Source organism: Sparus aurata, chromosome 11 (genome assembly GCF_900880675.1).
Source record: "Sparus aurata chromosome 11, fSpaAur1.1, whole genome shotgun sequence".
Taxonomy (NCBI): domain Eukaryota; kingdom Metazoa; phylum Chordata; class Actinopteri; order Spariformes; family Sparidae; genus Sparus; species Sparus aurata.
In genome coordinates this window covers 29981981-30007532 of record NC_044197.1, presented here as the reverse complement: position 1 = coordinate 30007532, position 25552 = coordinate 29981981, and the positions used below count along the sequence as shown (strand labels likewise).

Genomic DNA, 25552 nt, shown 5'->3' with positions numbered 1-25552 from the left:
CAACTAACTTTCAAACCTAGCCTGGACCTGTTCTCCCTGCTGCCACGTGCCATGTGATCCTCTTCTTTATGAATGAATGAATATTAAATCCAAGATTTTTATGACTCAATATTCATTCATTTACCTTTTTGCTATACAGCCCTTTTTGCTATACAGTTCTAGAATAATAAATAAATAAACTGTGTATCACATACAACAGAAAAAAATCTATTTCAATTATTAAACAAATACCCATTGCAGAGAGTTCTCATTTATGTCCTTGTTGTGGTGAATCATACAAGACTGTAGAGTACGACAGAGCTGTGTGTTGAATAAATGCATTAATCATGATGTAAAGAAAAAATGAACTGCATTTATCAGCACCGTTAAAAAAATGATAACAGAGTGTTGGGAGGTCCTTCTTAATACAAGACATCTCTGCTGGGAGGCACATATATTAATGCGTTTGGATTAATTGGACAAGGATTGAGCTTCTTGATCTTGTTAATGTCAATCAAACTGTGGCAGGTCAATTCCAGCTGCCACCAATTAAAAAGCAGAAATGTGAGACAATAAGCAAAATAAACAACACCTTAGGATAGTCACTTAAATTTACCTTGATCATTATCATCTTTCTACCTCATTTTTTCCCCATTTCTGAGATAATATGTCATTTCCACCGATCACCCTCTGGTTCTATATTAAAACATCCTTGTCAGGGCATAAATAAGGATTCCATTATGAATTCCAGAGACAGTGATGAGTGGAAGATGTGGGAAAGAAGGGGTGTATCACAAGTTTCATCACCAGATGATATCACATTCCTTCCTTGACAATGATGCAATTTTCACTAATATCAAAAACTCTGCCGCGATACAATTTCAGTTTAATTCAATTCAGGGTTTTGTGATCGATTTAACGACAACATCAAATGCTCTCTTAAAACAGAGGATTACAGAAGAAGCTGTAACCTCTTGTTTCTGTTTTGGGTCATACAAGAAAGAACAGCACATAAATAATTGTAACAGGCCAACCGCAGGAAGGTACAATTAAAATTGACTCCACTTGCAAACATAAAAATGGTGCATCAATTAAAACATTGAACAAAGGTATAAAACTGGGCTCAATAATGACTGTCAAGGAGACTAAATTTGTTAGTCACCATTATTACCTTAAACCTAAGGCATTTTACATTGCATTATTGCATCACCGCCCACCTGTCCAAGAGTTCCTTCATGTTTCCCACTCTTAACACCCACAATCTTGCAATCATCCAATCACAATTCCCCACGCAATGTGAAACGAATCTGTGGGAAGTCTATTAGTGTGTCTCAGAGCCGGCAGGTTGTTGCCAAAGTGTCTCTGGAGTCCGTGTCAGGAGGAGGAATTACCTGGTGGATATTTATGTTCCCAGTCGGAGTTTTGTGGCTAGCAGCCTTTCCCTTTAGTCATGGCTTAACAAATTACAGGTATCATTTAAAAGTTTTCTCTCACTGCTTAAAGGTATAGTTCAGGTTTTTTGAAGTGGGGTCAAATAAAGTACATTTCTATAGTCGGTCTGTTCCCTACCATAATTGCCAATCAGCGCAGCCTCAGTTTGGAGAAGTAGCGAGCCGCTCCAGCCCAGACGCTCAGCTCTGTACTGCAGTGAATGGAGTCCAGATGCAAAGTGAATTTTAACCACCTAAAACAAGGCCCACCTAAAAAAATCTATATCAGTTCAAGTGTACATTATACAGAGAAAATTCACACCGCTCTACATCGCCATCAGACTGCCCTTTCTTTTGGCACTACATTTTCTCAACCGTAGTACCTCCGTATCCCTATGCATTAGCGCAACTGGGCCTCGCACTGTATTTTGCCGTTCGCAGATCACCTGTCTGGGTCAGAGTTTCAGCGGTAGGGATACAGGTTCTACGGTTGAGAAAATGTAGTGCCAAAAGAAAGAGCGGTGTGACGGCGATGTAAAGCGGTGTGAATTTTCTCTATATAACGTACACTTGAACCGACTATAGATATTTACTTGATATGACCCCACTTCAAAAAACCAGAACTATCCCTTTAAGTCTCTGTTTATCCTGACAGAATACTGCATTTGAATTTAAGACTGCGTGTATGTTTCTTTTCATCCTAACATAGTTGAAACAGATAGTGGACTGCTGAGTGAAATGTCCAGTTCATCTGTGGACCAGTCCTTTTTCTGAAATCCCAATATTTTTCAACGCTTCTTGGCTGCTTGCCAATACCTGACAGGCATGTTATTTTCAATTGATTAAAATGAATCATTAAACGCAATTGATGAATCGACCCAGACTGATCAATTCACTCCTTCTCTCAAGCTTAAAAGTTCCTTTTTACTCCTTGGTGAGATGTGAACAAATGAAAAGGTTAATTTTGGTTTAAATATTTTTATGTTTTGTCAGAAGTTGAATATGACAAATGTACTGTAGAACATTACACAAATGTATTTCAAATAAATAAAAAACGGGTATATATAATAAACAAAAATCTTAATTTAGATTTTGCAATAAACAAGTCTATTGTATTTGTATTTCAGTGTCTCGTCGGTTTTTGTCGCATGGCATGGCAGTGGAGAAAGAGGACAATATGGTCTGTTGTTACACAGGTATCACACTGGTTGTTTTAGGGGGTCTACCAGCATACACTTGGGTCTGGGACTGTAAAGTCTTGCACTGTGCATGCTCTAGAGCAGTGGTTCCCAACCTTTTTTCCTTGAAGCCCCCCTTGCCTGTGTCCAAGACAAGCCAGGCCCCCCCAACCCGCATACACTAAAAGAATAAAGTGGTTAATTACAAACTTTTATTTGCAAAAATAAACAACAGCTATATTCTCCTAGTTTTACAATGTATATAAATACATTTCTTCCTTTTTGTGTCATCAGGTGTATCACACACAAACACACACACATGACCAGAATAGGCCTACCAGAGAGCAGAATAGGCCTACCTCATAAGGGTGTTGGTTATAAATAGCTTAACGAATTTAAATGTGGACCAAGAAATATGTTTAAATTTGGATTATAGAGAGTTTTGATTGGGTGCGTTACTGGGATTTTATGCAGTCCAGGGTATAATTGGCCATTTTGACTATTTTTGATTTTACCATTATATTTCACCTTAAAAACTATTTATCTTGCCTTGTTTGGTGTCATTATTTTCAGCACAACTTCACATGTGTGACTGTACAGTTATTTTTTCATTTTAACACACATCTCTCAACTCTCTCACCGTCACTGTCGGTCCCTCCACAACTTCCTCCTGTCCCCCAGCAACCAATCACGTGTCTTGCCATGTCATTTTGTGATTGGCTGGTGTGGTGCCTTTTTCCACCAATAGGAACGTGTTTTTTTCGCTTGCAAACTTTTCCTGCTTGCCGACACTTTCGTGAGAGAAGTCCATTTTGACCGTCTCTTCCTGCACCAAACGCGCACCAAACATGACGATAATTTAACGAAAAAGTGTGCCTTACATTACTTATCATAAGTCCGGTTTTACTTGGCCTATCAACACAATTTAAAAACTGGTACACAGCTTGAGGCTGCTCCTACACATAAGTTGGACCGAGACTCACTGAGGCTCCGTCTTGCTGCTACGTCACCTTAAATAGGTCATGTGATTTTGACGTGCCGGCGCGTCAATCGACCTCAGAGGGTTGCACAAATATAACTTTAACCTCACAACCTCAGAACAGACAAAGTCGTGCTCCCCCATGTGATCTCTGGCGCCCCCCTAGGGGCAGCGCAGACCCCAGGTTGACACTGTTTCAGATTGTAAAAAGATTAGTGGTATAATCTGAATTTGTGGGAGCATGCTTTCGACACAGTTTGCAGTGCACTCTACTTCTTGTTGGACTTTAAATAGCTTAAATAACTCCACACTACCAAATTCTTCGGACCCATCTTTTCAACAATGTCGCCCAGGTCTTATATTTGTATCGTGGTAAAGTTGTTTCGCAATAATTATCTTTATTGTTTTATCGACAAGCCCTAACTCTGTGTCATTCTACTTAGCCATATTAGGTAAAAGTACTGCCTCACCACAATAACTGCAGACAGTTCATATTAGTGTGATTCTGCTTTGATCCCTGCAGGGGCAATTTAGCTAGATGAACTATGTCGCAGAATTTTTCTAATACTTTGAGTTTGAATTTTATTCTTGACATGATGGACAGCCTCTGTTGGGGCCTGTTTGTTATCTCATAACACATACTGCCCGAAATATTAGCAGCAAAATATAATTTTCTACCTGATTAATCACTCCAGTCCTTTGGTAGTAAACACATCAAACGCTTGCTTGTTACAGCTTTTAAAATGTGAGTTTTCTTTTGACTTTTTAAACAAGTCAGATTCCTTTAAAAACTGGATAGAGAAACAATCATGGTTGTTTGTTTCTGCTTTAGTTCTCCAAGAATTATAACATTTGACATTTGAGAGCTACGTTAAGAAGGATTTATATGATTGTGTCATGATAAAATACATGCCATGCGTTTGATCACCCAATTAACATTCTCAAAAGTTTTAGCAATTTTAATTACTGAATATGATGTATGTCAACATTGTGATTAGAGTTGACACTATCCGTTGATTAATCTGTGAGCATATCATCAGAAGATTTGATCATTTTGCTCAAACCTTTGGGTTAAAACCTTTTTACAGTGAGTACGCTATTCACTGTTAACAGGTCGATGGCACTGACACTTTGTCCTCATCACACAGCTGTACCAGTGTTATGTGGGTGAGACAACAGAGCCACAAAAGAAGCACCACACAACCTGGCACAAGTCAACACAGTGCACATCACAGCTCCCAACCAGCCACTTCACTGACTCCGTTCATGTTATGTTAAGCTCAAATGATGCACCATTAAACACACTCAAGTATAGTGAAACACAGATTAATGAACTTCCACTGTGTTTTCTCACCACCAGTTAATTTGTTGTTAAAAAGATGCTTTTTAGCTGCTTGCTAAAAGCTAGGCAGCTGGAGGGATGGACAAATCATTTCTATTTCTATCTTTTTCCTATTCGAGCACCACCACTGTACTCTTTTAGTCTCATCAGATATCTCCCCCGACACATCTAATCTTCTCACCACATGCTGCTCAATCTTCCTATGGCCAGTTAACCCAGCAAAAACAGATTAATGAGAAATTAATCCCTTTAATTCACTGTAAAGGTCTCCTCTCCTTTTAACCAGATAAGCTGCTACCAGACTATGGAGGACTAAAAGTGCCATAATTAAATAAATAAATACACCATTAAATAATTAATCAAATGTGTCATTAATTAATTAAATGTGTCATCAATTAGTTAAAATTGGAATTAAATGTGTCATTAATTCATTAAAATACCAATTCATTTTATGTTTAAAAAAAACCTATATCATTATTTCACTATTTAATTAATTATTTCATGGTCCTGTGTTGCAGTGCTTCATGAATTTATTTTATCTCTCAAACTCTATTGCTTTGGTCTGAAAGTCTTGAAACCGAAAGAAGAAGAAGAAGTCTTTCAAAACATGGCGGCTACGTTGATGGAGGATCCCCATGAACTTTCTAGTGAATTTTTTGACATTGTATCCTGCACCTCGCACGCTGTATCAACATTGGGGCTAGCAGGGGACCGTGCCTTCCACTTTATTTTCAGCGGATGCCACTAAAGTTTTGTTTGATTGCATCAATCCATTATCTGGAATCAATTTGCCTTGAATTGATGTGCAGGCCCACTGACTTTGATGGGCGAGTTTGACGGATAAAATAAATTCATGAAGCACTGCAACACAGGACCATGAAAGAATTAATTAAATAGTGAAATAATTATATGTTGGTTTTTTTTACATAAAATGAATTGGTATTTTAATGAATAAATGAAACATTTAATAACACATGCATGTATTTAATTCCACATTTTATCAATTAATTATTTAATGGTGTATTTAATTTATTGAATTATGGCACTTTTAGTCCTCCATACCAGACGTTGCCAGATGATGATATTAATAAATGTAATTTATGGAGGACCTTTATAGTCAGCATGTTGATCACAGCGTGGACTTCATCTAGCAGCGACTACAAAAGTGAGATAAGATGGTTTTATAGTGGTTGCTCTCGCTTTCTAAAGTAAGAATTCAATCCATGGTTTACATTATTCATCGACAAGTGTTTCACAGCCATTACATTGAGCACAGAACTAGGACTGAAATCACGGACCTATCAATCAATCAGATCTGTTTGTTTGTCAACAGAAAATGAAACAACAATTTTGTTAATCAAGTCATCTTTTAAGTAATTATTCAAGCAGAACAGTTTCACTTTGCCAGCTTCAACAATTCTTTTTAAAATATGTGATTTGTATTTTTGCTTTTCTCTGACATTAGTTAATTAATTGGTCAAATAATCAAAGAAGATAAAATAATCAATTATGAAATGAGTTGCAGCTTTTAAAATATAAAAATGTGTATAATTCATGTAAACTTGATGAACTAATAATAGAAACTTTATACAAATACATTGTTCTGCTTGCAGGGGAGTTTCACTGAGTGAAGCCCTGATTGTTTATCCATGTGATAAACTATTTTTTTCTGGGAAGAGTAATTAATCATTCAAGAATAACACAATGTGTGTGTGTGTATCAGTGCTTGTGTGTGTGAGCAACAAGTGTGTCAAACTACAGCAAATCCTGTAGCGCTCCACTGTAGGTGGCTATTTCCTGCTTTGCTGTGTCATTAGTTTGTTATCAGCTACTGCCTTACAGGTGACTCATGCACACAATGAACAATGACACCACACATCAAACGGTTGCCCGGCAACCAGCATAGCTCAGCCTGACTGTGCAGAAAGACAGGCTGATAAAAATCTTGGAAACGAGCAGAAACTGTGGGGAGCATCATTCCACTAAACTTTCTTTCAGGAACTCCACATAGCATCAAAAGTTACATGAAAGCACAAACCAGAAACTAGACGATTCTTTCTGTGCTTCAGTGTCCCTGAAGGCTCAATCTAGTGAGCGTAGATTGAGCTTGAAGCAGCAAAAAGCAGCGTCAGGGTTGAGGTTTGGAAAAATTAAAAATAACTATCTGTGGCTACATTAAGCTTCAGCCAGATGGCAAGACAGCATAACTGAATGCAAACCTTTATATCCACTTGTTATGCTGACTGAAAGTGTGAGTTGTGGAGAGGCCTTCTAGTTTTCTGGTTCTTTCTATTTTACTTTTAGAGATTGAGAAAAAGCCTGTCATGGAAAGGTTTTCCTGTGTGTACTGTAATATATAGTGTTTTGATGTAGCTGTATGTTCCTGCTCGCTCACTCGCGGGGACGTTGGCTGTTTTATGGGGGAAAGTTCACTGAAGTCTCGGTCCAGAGGGCTGACCGTCGCGGTGATTTATTTTCATCACAAACACTCTGTGAGTTTAAGTTTTTTGCCGGTGACAGACGCTGTTTTTCGGGCAGAAATGTGACAAAGAGTCAGTAGGACGGACGCTTCTCCACATATATCTGTGGTATTTTTTTCCTCATATAAGTTGCCAAAGACAGTTACAGTTAATACGTTACTTTTGTTTGGTCATGTAACGTTGCTTTGTGGGACATTTCTCTGTATTAAGGACCCGTGTAGTTAATGACGGTCCGATCGACACGCCCCCGATACGCGAAGGTGGCTTATCCATTCACACTGATTCGGCTCTCCAATAATACGGCCCTGATACTACCTCCAGAGGCGTATCAGGGCCGGAGCAAAATTTCACCCCTCGCCGCCTCCAAGAGATTCACACTGAGATGGAGGCGGGGAATTGGCGTACTAAAGCCGCACCCAAAAGCCAGTGTGAATGGGGCTAGTGATTCCTGCCAGCAAGTCTGCTAGCTGCAAACTATGGAATGGGTTTCCTGAACGGAGGCGTGGTTCAATGAGACACAGAGTTATGAGACACGCCCCCGGTCATCATACTGCAATAGTTATACTAATGTCATAGGCTACTTAGGGAATTTAATTTTTTTTTCTCTGGTTATAATGCTCTCACACAACCATCAAGAGAGGAGTTATCTAAGTCTGAGTCCTGCACAGGTGAAAAATAATGTACTGTGTCGGACACAGATGCGGATCGGGTCGGACGCCTGGAGAGGCGGTCGGGTTTTACGGTCGGATGCGGTGACCCATACAGGACTCTGCTCTAAGTGACCATTTTAATCCTCTAGCTAATTATCAAGCTAAATATCCAACATGCTAGTTAATGTCAAAGACTGCGAAGAAGACGACGGTAAAATATTTCCTTTCTCTGGATTTATTTATGCCTGAATTTTTAAGGTGTGGCGGCTTTTATTTTGCCGTGGTGGTGCGCCACAGTCAATTACATGTAGGGGAAACCCTGAGATACTTGTTAGAGACTGCGCTACCTGAACTATATAACCGAGTGTCAAACAAGTCGGCTGAGAAGTCAAAAGGAGTTCTAAACCTGAGCTTTACTACAGATATTTGGACTTCAGGCATCTGCCCAATGTCATACTTGCCTGTAGAGAGGAGTTTATTTCAGCCTCATATAAAATCAACCATAATGTTAAAAATAATATTAAAGCAAACAGAGCTCTGGTATCGGAATAGTATCGGTATCGGCAGATATCCAAATTCTGGTATCAGGATCAAATTGGAAGTGAAAAAATGTGGATCGGTGCATCCCTAACAACAACACAATAGTGGAAGGTGATAATGACGTGGTAAGTTAATTATTTTTTTTGCTCTGAATCGAAAAACACTGCCATTCACTGCAGGAACCGCCTGGCTCTGCTGTTGGGGACAGATGCTGTGATTTGGTTCTCTTTGAGTGCGGGGATCTTGCGCCAATTCTCCGCATCCTCCTCTGTGTAAAAGTTTCAGATGCAGAGAGAGAGAATTTTCGAGTACCAAGGTTACACGTGGAGAAGTGTCTGTCCTCCTGTCCGTCATCGTGTCTGTAATCCTGTCTGCCCTACCATCTCTTCATCACAAAATTCCCCCGATAAACAACATATGTCCCAGCAGAAAACCAACTCACCAAGTGCTTGTCTCTTCTATTATTGTGTTATTGTAATTACTGTCGACAGTCAGCTAGGGCTGGGTATTGTTAGGTCACAAATCGATCAAATATCGATTCGATTCAATATCGTTTTAAATTCGTCGATATCGATTCAGTAAAAAGTAGTAATACAGTAAGTAGTTCACAGTCTCCGAAAGAGCAGAGCGTCAGACATCGGCTACCAGCCTCCACAGCTCCGACTGTTTCCGCGGCACATCACCCTCCAACCCTAGAGTGAGGCGCTTCTTGCTGCTAGAGGCGGGGACCGAGAGGCGTCCAGCAAGGGACAGCGTGTGGTCGGGGCCGCTGCTTACCTGAATCGATTCAGAGGATTTTCTGAATCGATATTGAATTGGGAAAAAATATATTGCGATGCACTGATGAATCGATATTTTTACCCACCTCTACAGTCTGCCCTCCCAACCCAGACTTCAGTGAACTTTCTCCTAGAAAAAAGCATCCCTCCACACCACTGACAAAGTCAGACAGGGTCCTGTTTACTTATGGTGATTATGTAATTATGTAATTTAGAGAGAAAAATTTAACTTTCCAGGACGTTTGGTGGGTCAGGCTCTCAATCACAACACATCATAACAGCATCCATATGATTAAAAACAGTCAGCAGGTACATGTTTTGATTAACACAAGGGGGGAAACGCGTTGAAAAAAAACACACAGACGTCAAGATCACGATGTGTACCGTCACGCAGGAGTGCTGTATGAATTGACGAACTGGTGCAGCTTAACGCCGGAGCTGCTTGGTTCTGTGTGAACAAAGGTGGAGAATTGGCGAACCTCCACTGCGGAGATAATGGTTGTGATGCGACCTCGCCTGTTAAATGTAGGGCTTCTAATGATGATGTTTTGTACAAACCTGTAGTGCCCCTGGTTGTTGCGATGTCATTCAGTACAATGAAGAAAGTCAACAAAGCAGACACATACTGGTAGAGAAGCTGACAGGTGAGGCAAGTCTCAGTGTGTGTGTATTATGGTGGACAATTCAAACAACACACACAGTTTATATGCACAGCTTAGTCGGATTACAGCCATAGTTCGACTATGCTACTCAATCGGACAACCGCAAGTCTAGGTGTTTTAATCCGACTTTGAGAAATCCGATCCAGTCCGATTTTAGTCAGACTAAGGTGTATACATGCATCTTAAAAATCTGATCATAGTCAGACTAACGCAGTAATTCGGTTTCCTCAAGTGTCACGTAAACGCACCGACTATATGGTCAATTATTTAGAGCAATTCCAAAGAAATTACATTTTTGAGTCTCATTCTCAGATCGTCAAATTCCTATGCATCCATACAGGGTTAGTAGAAAAGCACTGGTACAATTATGTTCTTGGTACCGACAAATAAGCAAAGTTTAGTTCACAAAAAAGGTACTTTGAGGGAAAAAAGGTATCAGAACAACAGCTGCCTACACTGCATGTATCATGGTAAGACCACATTATTGTGTAAGCATGGAGCGATTTTTATGTGCCGGATTGTTGTCATAATGCCACAAATTAGACATTTTTTGTAAAATTCAAGTAGAAACTGAATGATTTATATGAATATGATATGATTTCCCAATTATGTTTTTTTTTTCTATTTTAGTTTATTTAACCTTTTAATTAAAGATTAACAAAGAATACCTCATAAAATACGACATATAAATAATAAAGGTTTTTTCTGCTTTCAACATATTTTGGTTTCTTTTCTTTCTCAATAAGCATTCAATAACAAAGGGAATCCATATGCAGAGTGTCATTCTGAATCAGAGTAAAATCACAACATGGTATCCAACTCAGAAATTGCAGATCATATAAGCATTTACTAATCAATGATCTAATGTAAAACAGCTCCTATTCTTAAAGTCAATTGGGTCAATCAATGTTAAAGATCCTTAACAAGTTTGCTAATTCGTTAAGGTTTTCATCATTCAGTTAAGGTTGCTTTTGGCTTACTTTCTGCTCAAGTAAAACAAATGCGTTCAGAGTCCCATGCTTCCCAGAGTGACCTCCCTTCCAAGTTAGATACCTGTGGTTTCCCTCCATTGTGTTGTCTAACCAGTGTCAAACCATTTTCACACTGAAGGAGCCAAACCACAGCCTGCTTTCCTGCCAACAACAACAGCTGCCATGGCAGCACACTGGGAGGTCCACTTTATAGGAGCGGGTCACTTCTCTGAAAAGAGCAATGAGAAGAACATTCTGCACCTTATGCTCAACTGATTGGATATTGAATAAGAGTGTCCTGTGCCCTGCTGGATTGAGCTTCATCACATTAAAATATGCAGATAATGTCTGCAATTCAGACTGCCAATGGTGCTGCTAACGTATATACAAGACAAATGTCCAGAGAAGTCAACTAATGGTGCATTCCATCAAAAAAACGTTTATTCATACATTCTGCCCTCATATTCCTTTAAATTCATCAGATGTTAAAATACAATGTACCTGTTGCTGCCTGTATAACTGTGTGTGTGAGCTTGTGCGTGTGTGGTTTGGAAAGAATCATCAGTTAATCCCAGCACACCTACCAGTTCATCACCATAATCCTGAAATACCACTCTACACCACTGGCACAACCTACATTATGTTGCTAAACCAACTGCTTCCAAGCTGGCAGACACACTGATTAAGATTAAGTCTACTTTCTGGAGCTGAAAAAGCTGTAAATCTTCGGTTTACACAGCGGAAAGAGGGAAGGGGGGAGGCAGGGGGATCACACTCCAATGCATTGCTTCAAAGAAGACTTCAAATCAGTGATGGAGCACATCGGAGACCAAACCTTCCGCCTGGCAAGAAATGTCCGGTACAATACAGTCTGCATGTTTAAACTTTGAGGTGCTTTCCAAACTGATATCCATTTCAATTCAGTGTGTATGAGTAAATGATTAACACTGTAGTTAATGCGTCCGATCATCTGTTCCACACCACTTTATGCATCATTTGGTGACTTGTCACACAGCTATCTGGGGCCTCAACCCAGAAATTATTCAAATCATCAATCTGTGCATTTAGCATAATATATATATATATATATATATATATATATATATATATATATATATATATATATATATATATATATATATATATATACACACACACATATATATATATATATATACAGGGTAATTTTCAGGGGCTAATAAGCAAATGGTCTCTCCAGTTCAGCATCAGAAATGAAAACAAAACTGCAAGCACGTCAGTCATGTTACATTTCACATGACTTATTCCAATCATATACCCACAGTCTTACATCAAAGGTGGACAGGAAACCAAATCCAAAAAGTTGTCTCTTTCCTGATATAAATTACTGTTTAGGCAGGCATATATATGCCGATTTAAGTAGTGGGGCATAGGTAATCCGAAAACATCTTGTGTCTTATTCTTCCAGACATGCGCATTAGCTGATGAGCAAGAATGTGAAAATTTGCCAGATTTGGAACGGAGTTTCGTTCAGCTTCCACTCACCCGTATTCTCCTCATCGCAGCCACAATCTCCACTCGGCTGCTCGGCCGCGCGACATCCAGACTGCCGATGTACTGTTGTCCGGGGGGTACAATATGACAGGTACAACACATTAATGAAACAATAGACAGTATTCACACGATTGTTCTTTACTGAAACAGTTCCAGGTGTCCTTTGGAGGTAATAATGAACTCTGTGCAACTTCAGTCTCTAACGACTTAGCCAACAACTTGCTTTAACGTTACAAGCTAGCCAAACCGGTCTCAAGCATGTCGGCCAACGTTATTTAAGTTACGTTGACAAATATTAGTTCTTTTTCAACATTGACATAGAAAGGCAAAGTTACTACACGTTTGGGTTTTTAGACACGTTGGCAAATGAAGACAACACTCTAAAACAAAACCTAAATACCGTGAGAATAAGACATTACCGGCTAATTTAGCAATCTCCACTTTACAGCTGCTTGAATTTACCTTTGCCTCGAAGTTGATCCCATGCTGGAACGCTTCCTCGTTGTGCAACGGGATCCTCAAATCATGCCCATCATCAACGAGGTTGTATTTGGTTTTTCCAGGCATTTTCAGTGTGTGACTACTACTCCGCACTGCCAGAGAAGAATATCAACGGGAAACGAAACAGGTCAGTTGAACAGGCACAGTAATCCAAGAAGAAACAATCCCAAATCCGGTTTAGTACATGTTCTCCATCACAGCGAAGCGTCCCGGCATTGCAGTGCTCCTACACCGCCCTCAACAGCGGCCAAGTGGCGGCAACTACTCCACCGACGTTCCGGTGAGGGAAAAAAAAATCACGGTAACAGCTTTAACAGCTTTAAAAACACACGTAGGCCACCAGGAACAGCGACATGCGGTGCCAGATGTGTTTCCCGACTTTTCCCGTGGTGAGTGTGGAAGTTGGTTGGGTCCTGCCTCCTGCCCTGGACTCTCCCCCTCCCGCACGGAGGGAGGGTGTGATTGGAGGAGTCCGGGGACCCCACCTGTTTCCATTGGAACAGAGGCGCACCGTGGCTCTGCGGAGGAGGGGCTGAGAGTCTGGTACCTGCCCCCCTCTCCTCCCTCTTACCCTCCACACACAACACACGGGAGTGGTGTGTCTTCCTATATTTACACATTACAACTCCGTAAAGGTTATCTTTCTTATGAACGGATTTGATATAATAATTTGCAAATTGTTCAACACAGAATGCACGTTGAGAAAATAAATCACCCGATGGCTAATGCAAGAGGAATTGCCTCATTTGGCTGAAGAAAGCATTGTATGTCAGATGGTAATTTACACCCTATGGATTTTTACTCTCATCCAGTCTGCTCCAATGAAAATATAAGATTAACTTTACAGATGGGGCTGATGTGTAGTAATCACAAACCTCTGCCTCTGAATACAATAAAAGGGGCAAGGCTACCAACTAGTGGCCATGTGGAATTATCATAATAGATGAAAATATAAGAATGAGAAGTAAAATGATTCCTCTCTTCAGTTTTTCTTTCATTAGCACATTTAAGATTAAGCTACTGAATTGAATAAACAGGAGCTATATTTATATTTTCTCTGCATGAGTCATTGCTCATAATAACATAAAAAAATAAATGTCTCTTTCATACCACCACAGCTCCCAACACCTCCTTTCTCCACTGGTAAAAGAACTCAACCATACACTCCACTGTCACTTTAAGATTGACTGTTTTTTGTTCTGTTGTTATTTACTATCTGAGGAACCCTGCACATTGCACCTTTGCACAGGCACATTAATTATATTTTGCACACATTATGTACACACAAGGACAGCTACTGTATATAGTATGTTTATCTTTATTCTAAGAGTTTTTATGATATGTTTATTCAAATTGTTATTTTATTCTTTCCAATATCTACTTATTATTGTCTCTGTTTTTTGAGACTTACTCTTGTGCTTACTTCCCTCTGTACTGATGTGTTACCTGCAAATTTCTCCCAAGGGGGATCAATAAAGGAACATCTTATCTCTTATCTTAAAATGTGCAATGTGTACGAATTTTAGTTGAACACATCCAAAGAATTAACTACCACTATCATCAGAATGTGAACAAATAATTGTTAAGATGTTATGATGTCTATGTATTCTGCTGGAGAGATATTCATCAAAGTTAGAATGCTAACCAGCAAGCCCCAGCCCGTGCCAGTCCAGAGGTCCAAAACTAGCAGTGTTAACAGCAACACTCCCTCGGGGCTTCAAGCTCCCAGTCCAAACTGCCAACTGCGTGGCTTACTGAGCTAACTAGCTAACAGCAGTTACAGTTAGCAGCAGTTAAAGGTTACTCTAGTGATATGCTGCCCTTTAATTGTTTTGAATATGAATTTGACACATGGCCATTTCTTACATGTTGTAACTGTAAACATGTCTATGTACTGTGTTGCAGAGATTTCTAAGTTAGCATGCTAACCAGCCGACCTGCCTCATAATACCATTCTTTCACTCAAGAGGCAGTGAGCCTGGTAGTCCTCATACCTCTAGCTTTGACATGTAAAAACAGCAAGTTTGCTACTTAGTCTATAAAGTCAATAAAATAAACTAACACGGGGTATTGTTACACCCATTTCCCTCGCTAAACAGAAAAATACAACTGCAAACTGTGAATTTAAGTTCCTCTCTTTTACAGAGATGAAGATGAGCTGAATTGACGCTTCATACCATCGTAAAACACACTTTATAAAAACTCAACACAAAATATATTCTTTGCCTCTCCACAATCACCTCCAGTTTGGTCAAAATAAATGATCAGTTCACAAAGTGAGATCTGACAATAATCTGGCTCTACATGAACTGGAGCTGCCTTTGAATTCTGGCCATATCTTACAAATTATACCTTTGAATCTGTGGATTTCATCAGCCTATGTTTGCCTTTTTGCATCTTTCCACTAGCTGAACATTGGATAGGCAGCTTCAATAACCGAACATGTGAGGGAGGACAGAAATATAACATCTAAAGCTTCACCTTTGAATTAATCCTTAATGAAATGTTGAGGTGGCTTTTAAAACTTAAGGATTTCTTTTCATTGCTGTATGTAAAGCAAAAATAGCCCAAAGGTCCCATAGGTTAAAACAAGTACATTTATACAGAAATCAAAAGGATTAATAGAGGAGAGGAGCAATTACACCTGCAGGTCCACTCACATCATTTTATAATGGAATGGATGGTTCATAATAGCATCAGTAGGAGTCAGAACATATTGAAGACGTTGAATAATGCCCTGAAAAGAAGCTTTAGTCTAAAGCTTCAAAAATATTATCAGTCTAAACACAATCTGGTAAAACATTCAGTTGATGTTTGCCGGTAAAGGAGATGTACAATGGTGATGTGCTGGCATTGGTTGATCATTTACAAAAGATCCTTCACACCGAGCATCCTACACACATTCTGTTCCAGCATCTGGAATAAGAGCATCTCCAGTGCTTTAGACCTTACATAAACCACAGTCATGTGTGGTCAGTAGAGCTGCATTCATGTTTAATGCAGTTGTCATATTGTATAATGCACACACCATCTGTGTCATCCTGGGAGTAAACATGCAGCGTTCCCCCAAACGCGGTCCCAGGCGGGGAGGGAAGAAGAAGTGGGGCAGCAGTAATTTTATTCTCACCATCTCTTTGGAAATATATGAAGCACTGCTGCTAATGGTGTCCTGAGGGCTCATGAGGTAGCAGGATGATGATGCATATGATTCACTCCGGAGTGTCATGGGTTCAAAAGTGGCATCTGCTTTGCAAATGCAAATCTTGTCCCACACCATTCAGTCGTCATTTCCAAACTATCATCCTGCGTCACTGTTTACTGTCAAATGCAAACCTCATCAGCATCCATCAAAAGTAATCCCTTCATTTATTTTTGTTTTTAAAGCTGCCATGGTGATGCTTCTTTGAACCAAACAGTTTGAAATCTCTCCAAACTTCAAGTTTATTAAGCACATTTTAAAATCCAACCCAGTCACCAGGATATAATGTTAGTAGTTAACATTTCTACAAACCACAAATACAACCAAGGTTGACACCATGGTGTATCAAGTTCACAGCTGATTGCAGTTTGAGTCACACAACAGGATATTTTTAAGAACACCTTGGGGTATTTGCAGCTGTTTTTGTGGCTGCAAAACTGGCTGTTTTTCTCAGGAAGTCAGACCATCTCCACCGTGGTGGTCAACAAAACAGGTATTTTAAGCCAAACCGCTCTTATCCTATCCCTAACTAAGTGTTTTTTGTGCATAAACCTAACAAGAGCACAAGCACAGCATTATGACAAAAGAAAAATACATTTCAACCAAGACAAATGGCAAGTTACAACATAAAGAAACAGTTTAACTCGCTGAAATGTAATTAGCTAGCATTTATTCTGGTGATTATGTTGTGACATTTAAGCCCAGGCAGGACTCATATTTGCTTCATTTAGTTATATAAGCAGGATTTTTGAAGGATATCTCCATGAAAAAAACTGCCGCGTAACACTGTTTTTCTTTAAACAGCGGTCATGACCAACCTGCTCTCATGACAACAAAGCAGCGTGATGGCAGACATTAACAGCTGCTGTCTCTGCATGAGGAATTAATGCTGAACACAACCAGTTCCCCTCTGAGGGACCACATGTGCTCTAAAGGCTCTTTAAAAAGGATGGAGAGCAACCTAATCCCTGCCAGGTCTTCAAATACATGATGATCTCTTGATTAGGGCTTTGGCTTTTAAGGCATATGCTCCCGACATTAAGCAGGTTTTTGAGATCAGTTTACAATAACAGCATGGTTCCACTTAAAAGCCAAAAGGCAACATGGGCTTTCAGAGGGCTGCAGTACTGTAGCCTCTCTCCACTAAAGCTTTTACAATTTGGGTAAACCTTGCCCTGTGTGTCATGAAGTAAAGGAAGACCTTTATTCCTACACAATACCAGTAATCCTACATAAGACGCTGGGTGTTACAGGTATTAGACACGTCAGATGTAATGATGTGTTTGCCCTCAGGTGGTAATGTTACAACTGTTTGAGGTGAACTGTGTGAGGCCGAACATTAGCATTCTGTCAAGGGTGTGCATCTCCTCCTGCCCAGTGCCATATGGGAAAGAAACTGAACAGAACAGGTGGTTTAGAAAGTGAAGTGTTGTTTGCAGTTTTAAAGCTGGTGTTCACAGGTGTCTGTGCTTAGAAGTATAAGACCAACATTTGTGATAGTGCCCACAAACCCTCAAATTTGGGTGCAACCCAGTCGCAATGTATTGATGTCGATGTATCAAAACTTTACACTTCTTGCAGTTGCAATGTTTCTGTAGTTTCAGTTATCAGTGTTATGCTGTGACAATGCTGTGTTCATTATCTGGTTGGATTAGGCACAAAAAACACATGGTTTGGGTTTGGAAAAGATTGTGTTGGCTTAAAATACCTGTGTGGATCAACACAGAAACACAGAATTGCCTGGAGATGTTCCGAACTTCTCATCAAATATATGCTTTTATTGCCACAAATATGACCAGAGATTATCCCAACGTCTCCTTAAAAATATGCAGTGAGTCATGCGTTCAGATGTTGAAATAATCACGTGTTATGAATGTGACATAACACGTACTGTACAAATGTCAATATGATAGGTGTGACTGCACCAAATGTGAACAGAATCAGAATTTCCTTTATTAGTCCCTCAAATGGGGAAATGTGTGCATCACAGCAGTCAGAAGACAGTTCAATTTAACAATGAACAATAATAATAGTACAAAATAAACAACATAATAAAAGGTAAGCAGAAGAGCTAGAGCACAAATAGAAATAGACTTGTATATACATAATGTGTACAAATATATAAACGGTGTAATCATGAACTGTGTGGGCAATGTCTTGTTCTTGATAGATAATAAATAGCAGTATGAAAATTGCCCTAGATAGTGCAAACCAAAATGAGAAATGAGTTATGTATACAGTTTTTATTGCACATTGCACAGTGAGGCCTACTGAGAGCAGTGCTGGTTGCAGAGTCTGACAGCAGCAGGAAGGAAGAACCTGTGATACCTCTCCTTCACACTCTTGGGGTGTATCAGTCTATCGCTGAAGGAGCTGCCCAGTGCTGTGATAGTGACCTGCAGGGGGTGAGACTCCTTCACCAGCAGCGATGACAGCTTATCAATCATCCTGCTGTCTCCCACCACCTGCACTGGGTCAAGAGGGCATCCCAGGATGGAGCTGGCCTCCTTGATAAGTTTACCCAGTCTCTTCCTACGTGCTGCCAGATGCTGCTGCACCAGCAGACTACTCCATAGAAAATGGCTGATGCCACCACAGAGTCATGGAAAGTCCTCAGGAATGCTTCCTGCACAGTACTCTGTGGAGCTCCTTACAAGTCGTACTGCCATGGTGTGAATGTTTCCATGAGCTTGTTTACTCATGCACTACCACAAGGACTCACACAGCACACATGAACAGCACAATATGCATTCATATTGTGTATTTCATAACAGTGGGAACGTTTTGCATTATTCCATGTATTGATAGTTTGAGATGGCAAGGTTTGTATCTAAGAAAAACCCAGATGGTGCTTTTAATACTTGGAGAATTTTCCATGAGGACCTCACAGCAGTCCAGATTGTATGACATCAGTCCAGACAGAATTGTGCTAAGTCAGCACACAGTGTCTGAGGTTGTGTCTGAAATCACTCACATTGTTCACTCTTTCACTACACTCTTTATGAGTTTACTCAGTAATTAGTAGCAAGTTGATATTTTCTTCATTCACATTTTGCGTCAGCGCACACCCACATATACTTAAGACATTTTGGATCCAATGTTGTGAATATGTTTGCACACTCATGAGTAAAAGTTGAACAGTGAGTGTAGTGCAATATATTGTGTATAAGGGATGATTTCGGACACAGCGTCCATTTACACACTAATCCGGTCATAGCTGAAAACTCTTTTCATTGATTTTCGGATCAAAAAACTGACCCTTTCAAAATGTGGATTCATCTGAACACACCAGCTTCATGTTCCAGTGTGAAAAAGAGCTTTGTTTTGTTTTTTTCTGGTGCCAACTCTATTGTGAGTGTGAGACCTCAGTGAGAGGTCAGTGTGTCAGCAGGAGCCCCGAGGCTTAGATGCTCTCTCCCTCTCTCTGGCATTTATTCTCAGCGAGCACACACACACACACACACACACACACACACAAATTGACTGCCTACGCACGCATATACACATACACGACAATGCAAACACGCACACATGCAGATCATACACATCTTGAGGGCCTCTTAAGCTGAATTAATAATGGCCATTTTCGCAGAATGTGGGGCACACAACTAGAGGAGCAGATCCACCGCTCCTCTGAGAGTTTCAGCAAAGAAGACAGACAAGAGGAGAAGCAGTGCGACAAATGATGGCAACAATACATTTCCAATTGTGCCCGAAAATGTGTTACAACATGGAATATTAACACTCACACTCAAGGGTAGATTACAACAGATTTAATCGGCCCCTCATTCTCAAACAAAGCCAACAAAATCCATTATCTGTGCACATACAAGAGAAGGAGAGGAGGAATCCCTTCATATGGATGTTTGATTGAATTCAGCTTACAATGACTCCACAAGGAGTTTTAGTCAGAGAAAGCTTCGCCTTCTACACTTATCTTGTCGCAGTGAAACTTTAAACCATTTTGATGTTTTGTTTGATATGGAAGTGCGAGGAACCCTTTTCAGTATCTAACATGTGCTGCTTGCTTTTCTAGAAGGACAAAGTAAGTATGACAAAGTTTATAATTTATCAGGGATTTGCTGGATCAGACAAAACATTAATGACTTATTCTGCGTCCCAGTCAAGATCAGAGGTGAACATGAAGTTCCAATTTCCCACCTCCAAACATTCCAGTGCCAAAAGTTTTCTCAGCAGGTAATATTTACCCCCAGTCAGCATCATCATAGTTTGGCATGCTGACGCTTGCTGCACGAAGTTCAGCTGAATGACCCGTGGGAAAGTCTTGTGAGTGTTGAGTTAAAGAACAAAGTACCAGACGAGTTGTCACTGATCCATTCAAGAGCAAAATAAAAATCGAATTTGTCATACACCAATATGTGTCAGTCATGACTCTCTGATGCAGGTTGATAAAGCACAGCTTTGAGTGAGAACAGAAGTAAGGGTGGCACCATGTGGACATATTATGTATCGCAGAACGCAACTTGTGACCAAGATGATCTATTTATATGATTTTGCTTCACATAAGACAGACATGAATTTGTATTTCCATCTTGAAGATGGGTGAATGAAGCATTTGGGGAAACTGCACAATATAATTGTATTCTTTTACTATCAGATTAAATATACAGTTTCATAGATTATCCTCTTTCCTGACTGTTATGTCTTAGTATTCTACAATGTGAATACAACATATTCTACATTCATCTTAGGCTTATTCACAAGGGCACATCTCTCTAACTATTTTAATAAACATCTCTTTTGTACCGCCTTTAACTAATCCCATTCAGAGACCAATGTCAAGAGTGCTGCACAACCTTACTGTATGAGCTGCTGCTACTCTGTGATCGAGCTGTCTTTGTCTTGGTTCATTCGGTGTTGTGCAACAGTAAAAAATGTGTCACTTTGTTGCCTGGCAGCCAGAGCACTCTTTTATAGAAGAGTAAATGAATTTGTATTCAGCCAGCTTCCCCTGGAGACTGAGGTCCAATAGGTTGTTCTTTCCCTGAACTGTTTCACATTCTCTCAGTCTGCCGAGTGCTTTGTGTGCCTTTACAAGCCTATGAAACTGTCTCCACAAATCACAGCAATGCTCCTCTGTTGCGGGCCTCTCGACTCAGCCTGATAGCCTAACACACTGCAGTGAACCTACCGAGGGCAAGAGGTGTGATTAATTTTCTGTCCGATATAATGGGTAAGGAGAAAAGTTTTGATAGGAAGTGTCTGCACACACACAAAAATCGCTTGATGGAGACGCACACAGTAGGACCGGACACTGAAACTTGTTGCTGTTGTTTTCTTTTGTTGTCTGTTCTGTGGCTGTATGACGGACAAAACCTGGACATTATATGGATCTTAGGGAAGTTAGCAAGACATCCTGTGCCAGCCATTCATTTTTAAAAGGTTTGTACCATTACTGGGGACTATGGTTGCAACATACTGACATTTTTACAGTACGATAACCATGTCAGAAAGAATCATGTTTTCACAGTATCAATCTGGTTTAAAGCAGTTATACATAGATATACAGATATAATAATATAATAATAACAACAGTAATATAAATACATTGAGTTACTGTACTTTCACTGAGGAGTCATGGATTTGTTTTTCAACATTCTATCCTGCGTGTCATGATCCAGAGGTGTGTATGGAAAACTGGAACATCATCAGTGTTTTTACACTCTACAGTGGCTTTGTTCTAGCTGACTTCACTGTTACACAGCCACATTTGTATTTGATGATTTTACCCTGTAATTAAATTCTATTACATTTCTATTCTTATGTTCATCAGTTATTCATACATTTGTATAATTTTGCTTTTTTTAAGTAGCATAAATGGACTTCAGCTATCATTTCAGCGTACTATCCTGGTTACATAATGATAGCCTGTTTAAATCAAATCTCCAATCTTGAATCTTGAAAGGCTGGTTTCACCAAAGCCTATATAGGTTGTCTAAGTGGTTTAAAGTGTTTTTTGAATGGCAGTCCCGCCATAAATACCAACTTCCCCCACAATATTGTTATTATTATGTGACGCAAAGAGTAAGTTGAAGCAGCGAGCTTCCACTGTGCCACTTTTTGCATTTTCTTTTTATAACTTGTTTTATTTTCTCTTTTCTATCCAAATGGTGCATTGTTTGCTGTTGTCACATTGCCACATTAAGCTGTGATTACCGACGAGCTGTCGTGATAATTCGTTGGCTGCGTTGAGTTGCTTTGAGACCTGTTGAAGTTGACAGAACTGACGCTCATTATTTCATTTGCCCCATCAAATCTCAGTTTATGTAATGTGCTTGACTTAAAAAACTGCGTGATGAAAAAAAACCTTATTCACAGTCTAGTAATATTGCTGTAAAGTCCCTAGTTTTAATATTCATGATATATTTTGAAAACGAATGTGCTGCTGAAATATAAATACTTGTGGATATGTTGGGTAGGTTGCCTAGCTTATTGTTTTTTCCAGGAACTCTTAGTAAGTCCACTACATGTCGCACAGTTAAACTACAGTGTTTTGGATCGAGTAAGAAACATGCCTTTAGCCCATTCAGTGTCAATGTTGTCTGCTGCTGTATCGTCCAGCAACCTTTGTGAAGTGGGAACGACATCATGTAATTCAACTTAAATCGAGAACATTGTCAGTGAACCGTGGTGGACCTCAAAATACTGCCGTGACCCGGATTCGAACCGGGGTTGCTGCGGCCACAACGCAGAGTACTAACCACTATACGATCACGGCGAGCTAGGCTGTACGGCTAGGGACAGCTGATAATCACGCCCGTGTGCGAAAATAGAGGAGGGATTTGGTTTCGCATTTTGAGCCATAACTACTCACAGAACATCAACCACCCCTCTCAGTGTGCGGCTCTCTGCGAGCTCTTTTCTTTATCAAGATGTAAGTTTTTAACTGCTGATGTTTTGGCTGATAATCGTGCCTGTATGGAGGTGGCAGCCTGAGCCATTCATTTTCCCTAACCTCGACTTAACATTATTATTTTTTTCCTGTAACAAACCGCTTTAATGTCATGTTGTGTTTGCAACTTTCACAAACTATGTCGTGGTGAGAGTTCAGGAAGAACAATTTAATTCAGTCAGCAGAGTCATTGAGTGACCCTGGGTGGTGAAAGTATGATCGAAATAAGTGTTGGGATGATATGAGGCTAAATAGAACTGATATTAGATATGATAAGGTTTTAAAGGTTTGTTTCACACCAAAGCAAGCAAGTACCAAACATCAGTGTGTGTGTGTGTGTGTGTGTGTGTGTGTGTGTGCCGATAACGATCATGAAAACACAGGACCCTTTTTAAAGGCAAATGACAAAAATGTATTAATATTTTATTTTATTAATGTAAAGTGAAAGTGCATGGTTATTATATATAATAATTATGATATGATGTTATATTCAAAAAGGTAACTATATTCCACCATCAGGTTTGAGATGTATTGCATTTTTTCTGTTTCATTAAAAATGATTAATGTAGTTTCATTCAGAGAAGTTCCAATGGGCTCAATATATTATTTGGATGTCTTAATATAGCATGGCATATTTAAGCAGTTTGACTAAAACATTTATTGTACTGTATATACCTGGATGCCTCTCTGCCAGTGGACTCCGTCTCAGTGTTGGGGGGTCTGGGTGCTGATGAGGCATTTCACTCCTCTGGCTCCTTTCTTCGCTGCTGCGGCTCTGTATTTTTTCTCGTGTTTTTTCCTGTGTTTAAATCTGTTTGTGGTGTTGCCACAGTAATGACCACTTTTCCTATACACATCACACTTTGCAATGTTTTCATTTACAGCTGCAAAATAACTCCAAACTATGCTCCTCCTGTGTTCAGTCACAACTGCAGGCTGGATGAAACATAAATAAATGAGCACATGGTAGAAAACTGAAATTGAAGCTGTTCCATTTGGTAATGTATCAATATTTTTGGACCAATCGGCCCAACCCAGTGTTAAGCTCGGTAGATATCGATCTTCTAAAAAGGTCACAGCATCAGCACTTGAAAAAAAAAGTACCTCATGAAAAGTCCCTCAAACAAATCATCAGAACTTAACTCAGCAAATAAAGATGACCGTATTAAAAAGGTAGTTCAGTTTTAGTGTACCCTCCTTATTAGTCCTTGTTGAACGTGATTTTTCTTTTTTTCTTCAGCTGAAGAATCTGTGGGCGGGTGAAATAAGCTGAATTTGTCCTCAGAAGACCTTCACTAACGAATGATTTACACTCTGATCACTGATTTCTAAATCTGCCAGGAGATCCTCTGACGGGATCCATCAAAAACTGCTGCTGTGGCTGCTGACTAATACAGTTTAATTCAGTTGAATGTGAAAGCTTAATACCAACATTACAGCACATATGATGAAAAGTAAAATTTTTGGAACAAAGGCATTCACTAGTAACACATTTGTACCTCTGATATAATCTGGTACATTCAGGTATCTTTGGAAGTCATGGAGTAAACCACACGGTGAACAAAAAAGTTTGCCTGCTCAATTTTTCTGACATAGTGTTTAACTGATTAATATCACTTAGGAAAATGCTTCATTATACACTATTACACGTCTTTCTGAGAAGTACACACATGATCTGTGTACTAATCATTAAAACGAGTCTGACAATGCAACATCCTTTATAGTGCAACATGTAAAAAGTTAATGAGTTTTACCCACTTCCGAACTACAGTATGGTTCCCAAAAGTCTTTGGTGTTGATGTTAAGATGTAAAGAGGAGGTATTGAACAGTATGAAAAGTATGCCAAATTAGCCGTTAGTTCTTCCTGTTTGCAGTGAACACATGGATAAACAGACAACTCGAGCTGGATCACTTTGCTATGAAGAAAAACTTTAAAACTGGGTGATTCTTAAGCGTGATTTGGAGTGATAGGGATCGCTGTTTGCTGTGACCTGCCAGTAGACTTATAAATGTTTATTCACAGAGTGTTTTCGCCTCAGTTGACAGTAGACGGCAAGGGCGGCAATGTGCCACCTTGTCTTTTTAAAAAGGAGGCGCAATATTCCTCCTTTTCCAAAAGCCGCCACCGGTGTAGGCATAAATATGTGACGTGACGTGAAGCACGAAGTTGGGCAGTGAACAGTGACAACGAATTTGTTTTCAAAATAAGAGCTTTACATTGCACCCCATTGCACCCCATTGCACCCCACAGTGGTTTAGAACTCTAGTGGGTTGCTGTGACCTGCCAGTAGACTTATAAATGTTTATTCACAGAGTGTTTTCACCTCAGTTGACGTCTGTAGCCTTTTTTAGGCTAGAGACGGCAAGGGCGGCAATGTGCCACCTTGTCTTTCTAAAAGGGAGGCGGACCAAAAC

General features: G+C 39.8%; 1 protein-coding gene and 1 non-coding gene across 2 annotated transcripts in view; both read right to left on the bottom strand.

Moving 5' to 3' along the window:
• The window catches only part of LOC115591075 (carboxyl-terminal PDZ ligand of neuronal nitric oxide synthase protein-like), a 62545-nt gene extending 49030 nt beyond the window's left edge, over positions 1–13515 (bottom strand). The window contains exons 1-2 of the mRNA XM_030432710.1: positions 12986–13515; positions 12515–12586 (exon numbers count right to left, since the gene is read on the bottom strand). Of these exons, the coding sequence (XP_030288570.1) occupies positions 12515–12586; positions 12986–13090 (177 nt within the window). The 5' untranslated portion in view covers positions 13091–13515. The remainder of the gene's footprint in view (positions 1–12514; positions 12587–12985) is intronic.
• Positions 13516–22890: 9375 nt separating this feature from the next.
• trnah-gug (transfer RNA histidin (anticodon GUG)) lies at positions 22891–22962 on the bottom strand. Its single transcript has one exon. It is a non-coding gene; the product is annotated as a tRNA-His (tRNA).
• Between the last annotated feature and the right edge of the window lie 2590 nt (positions 22963–25552).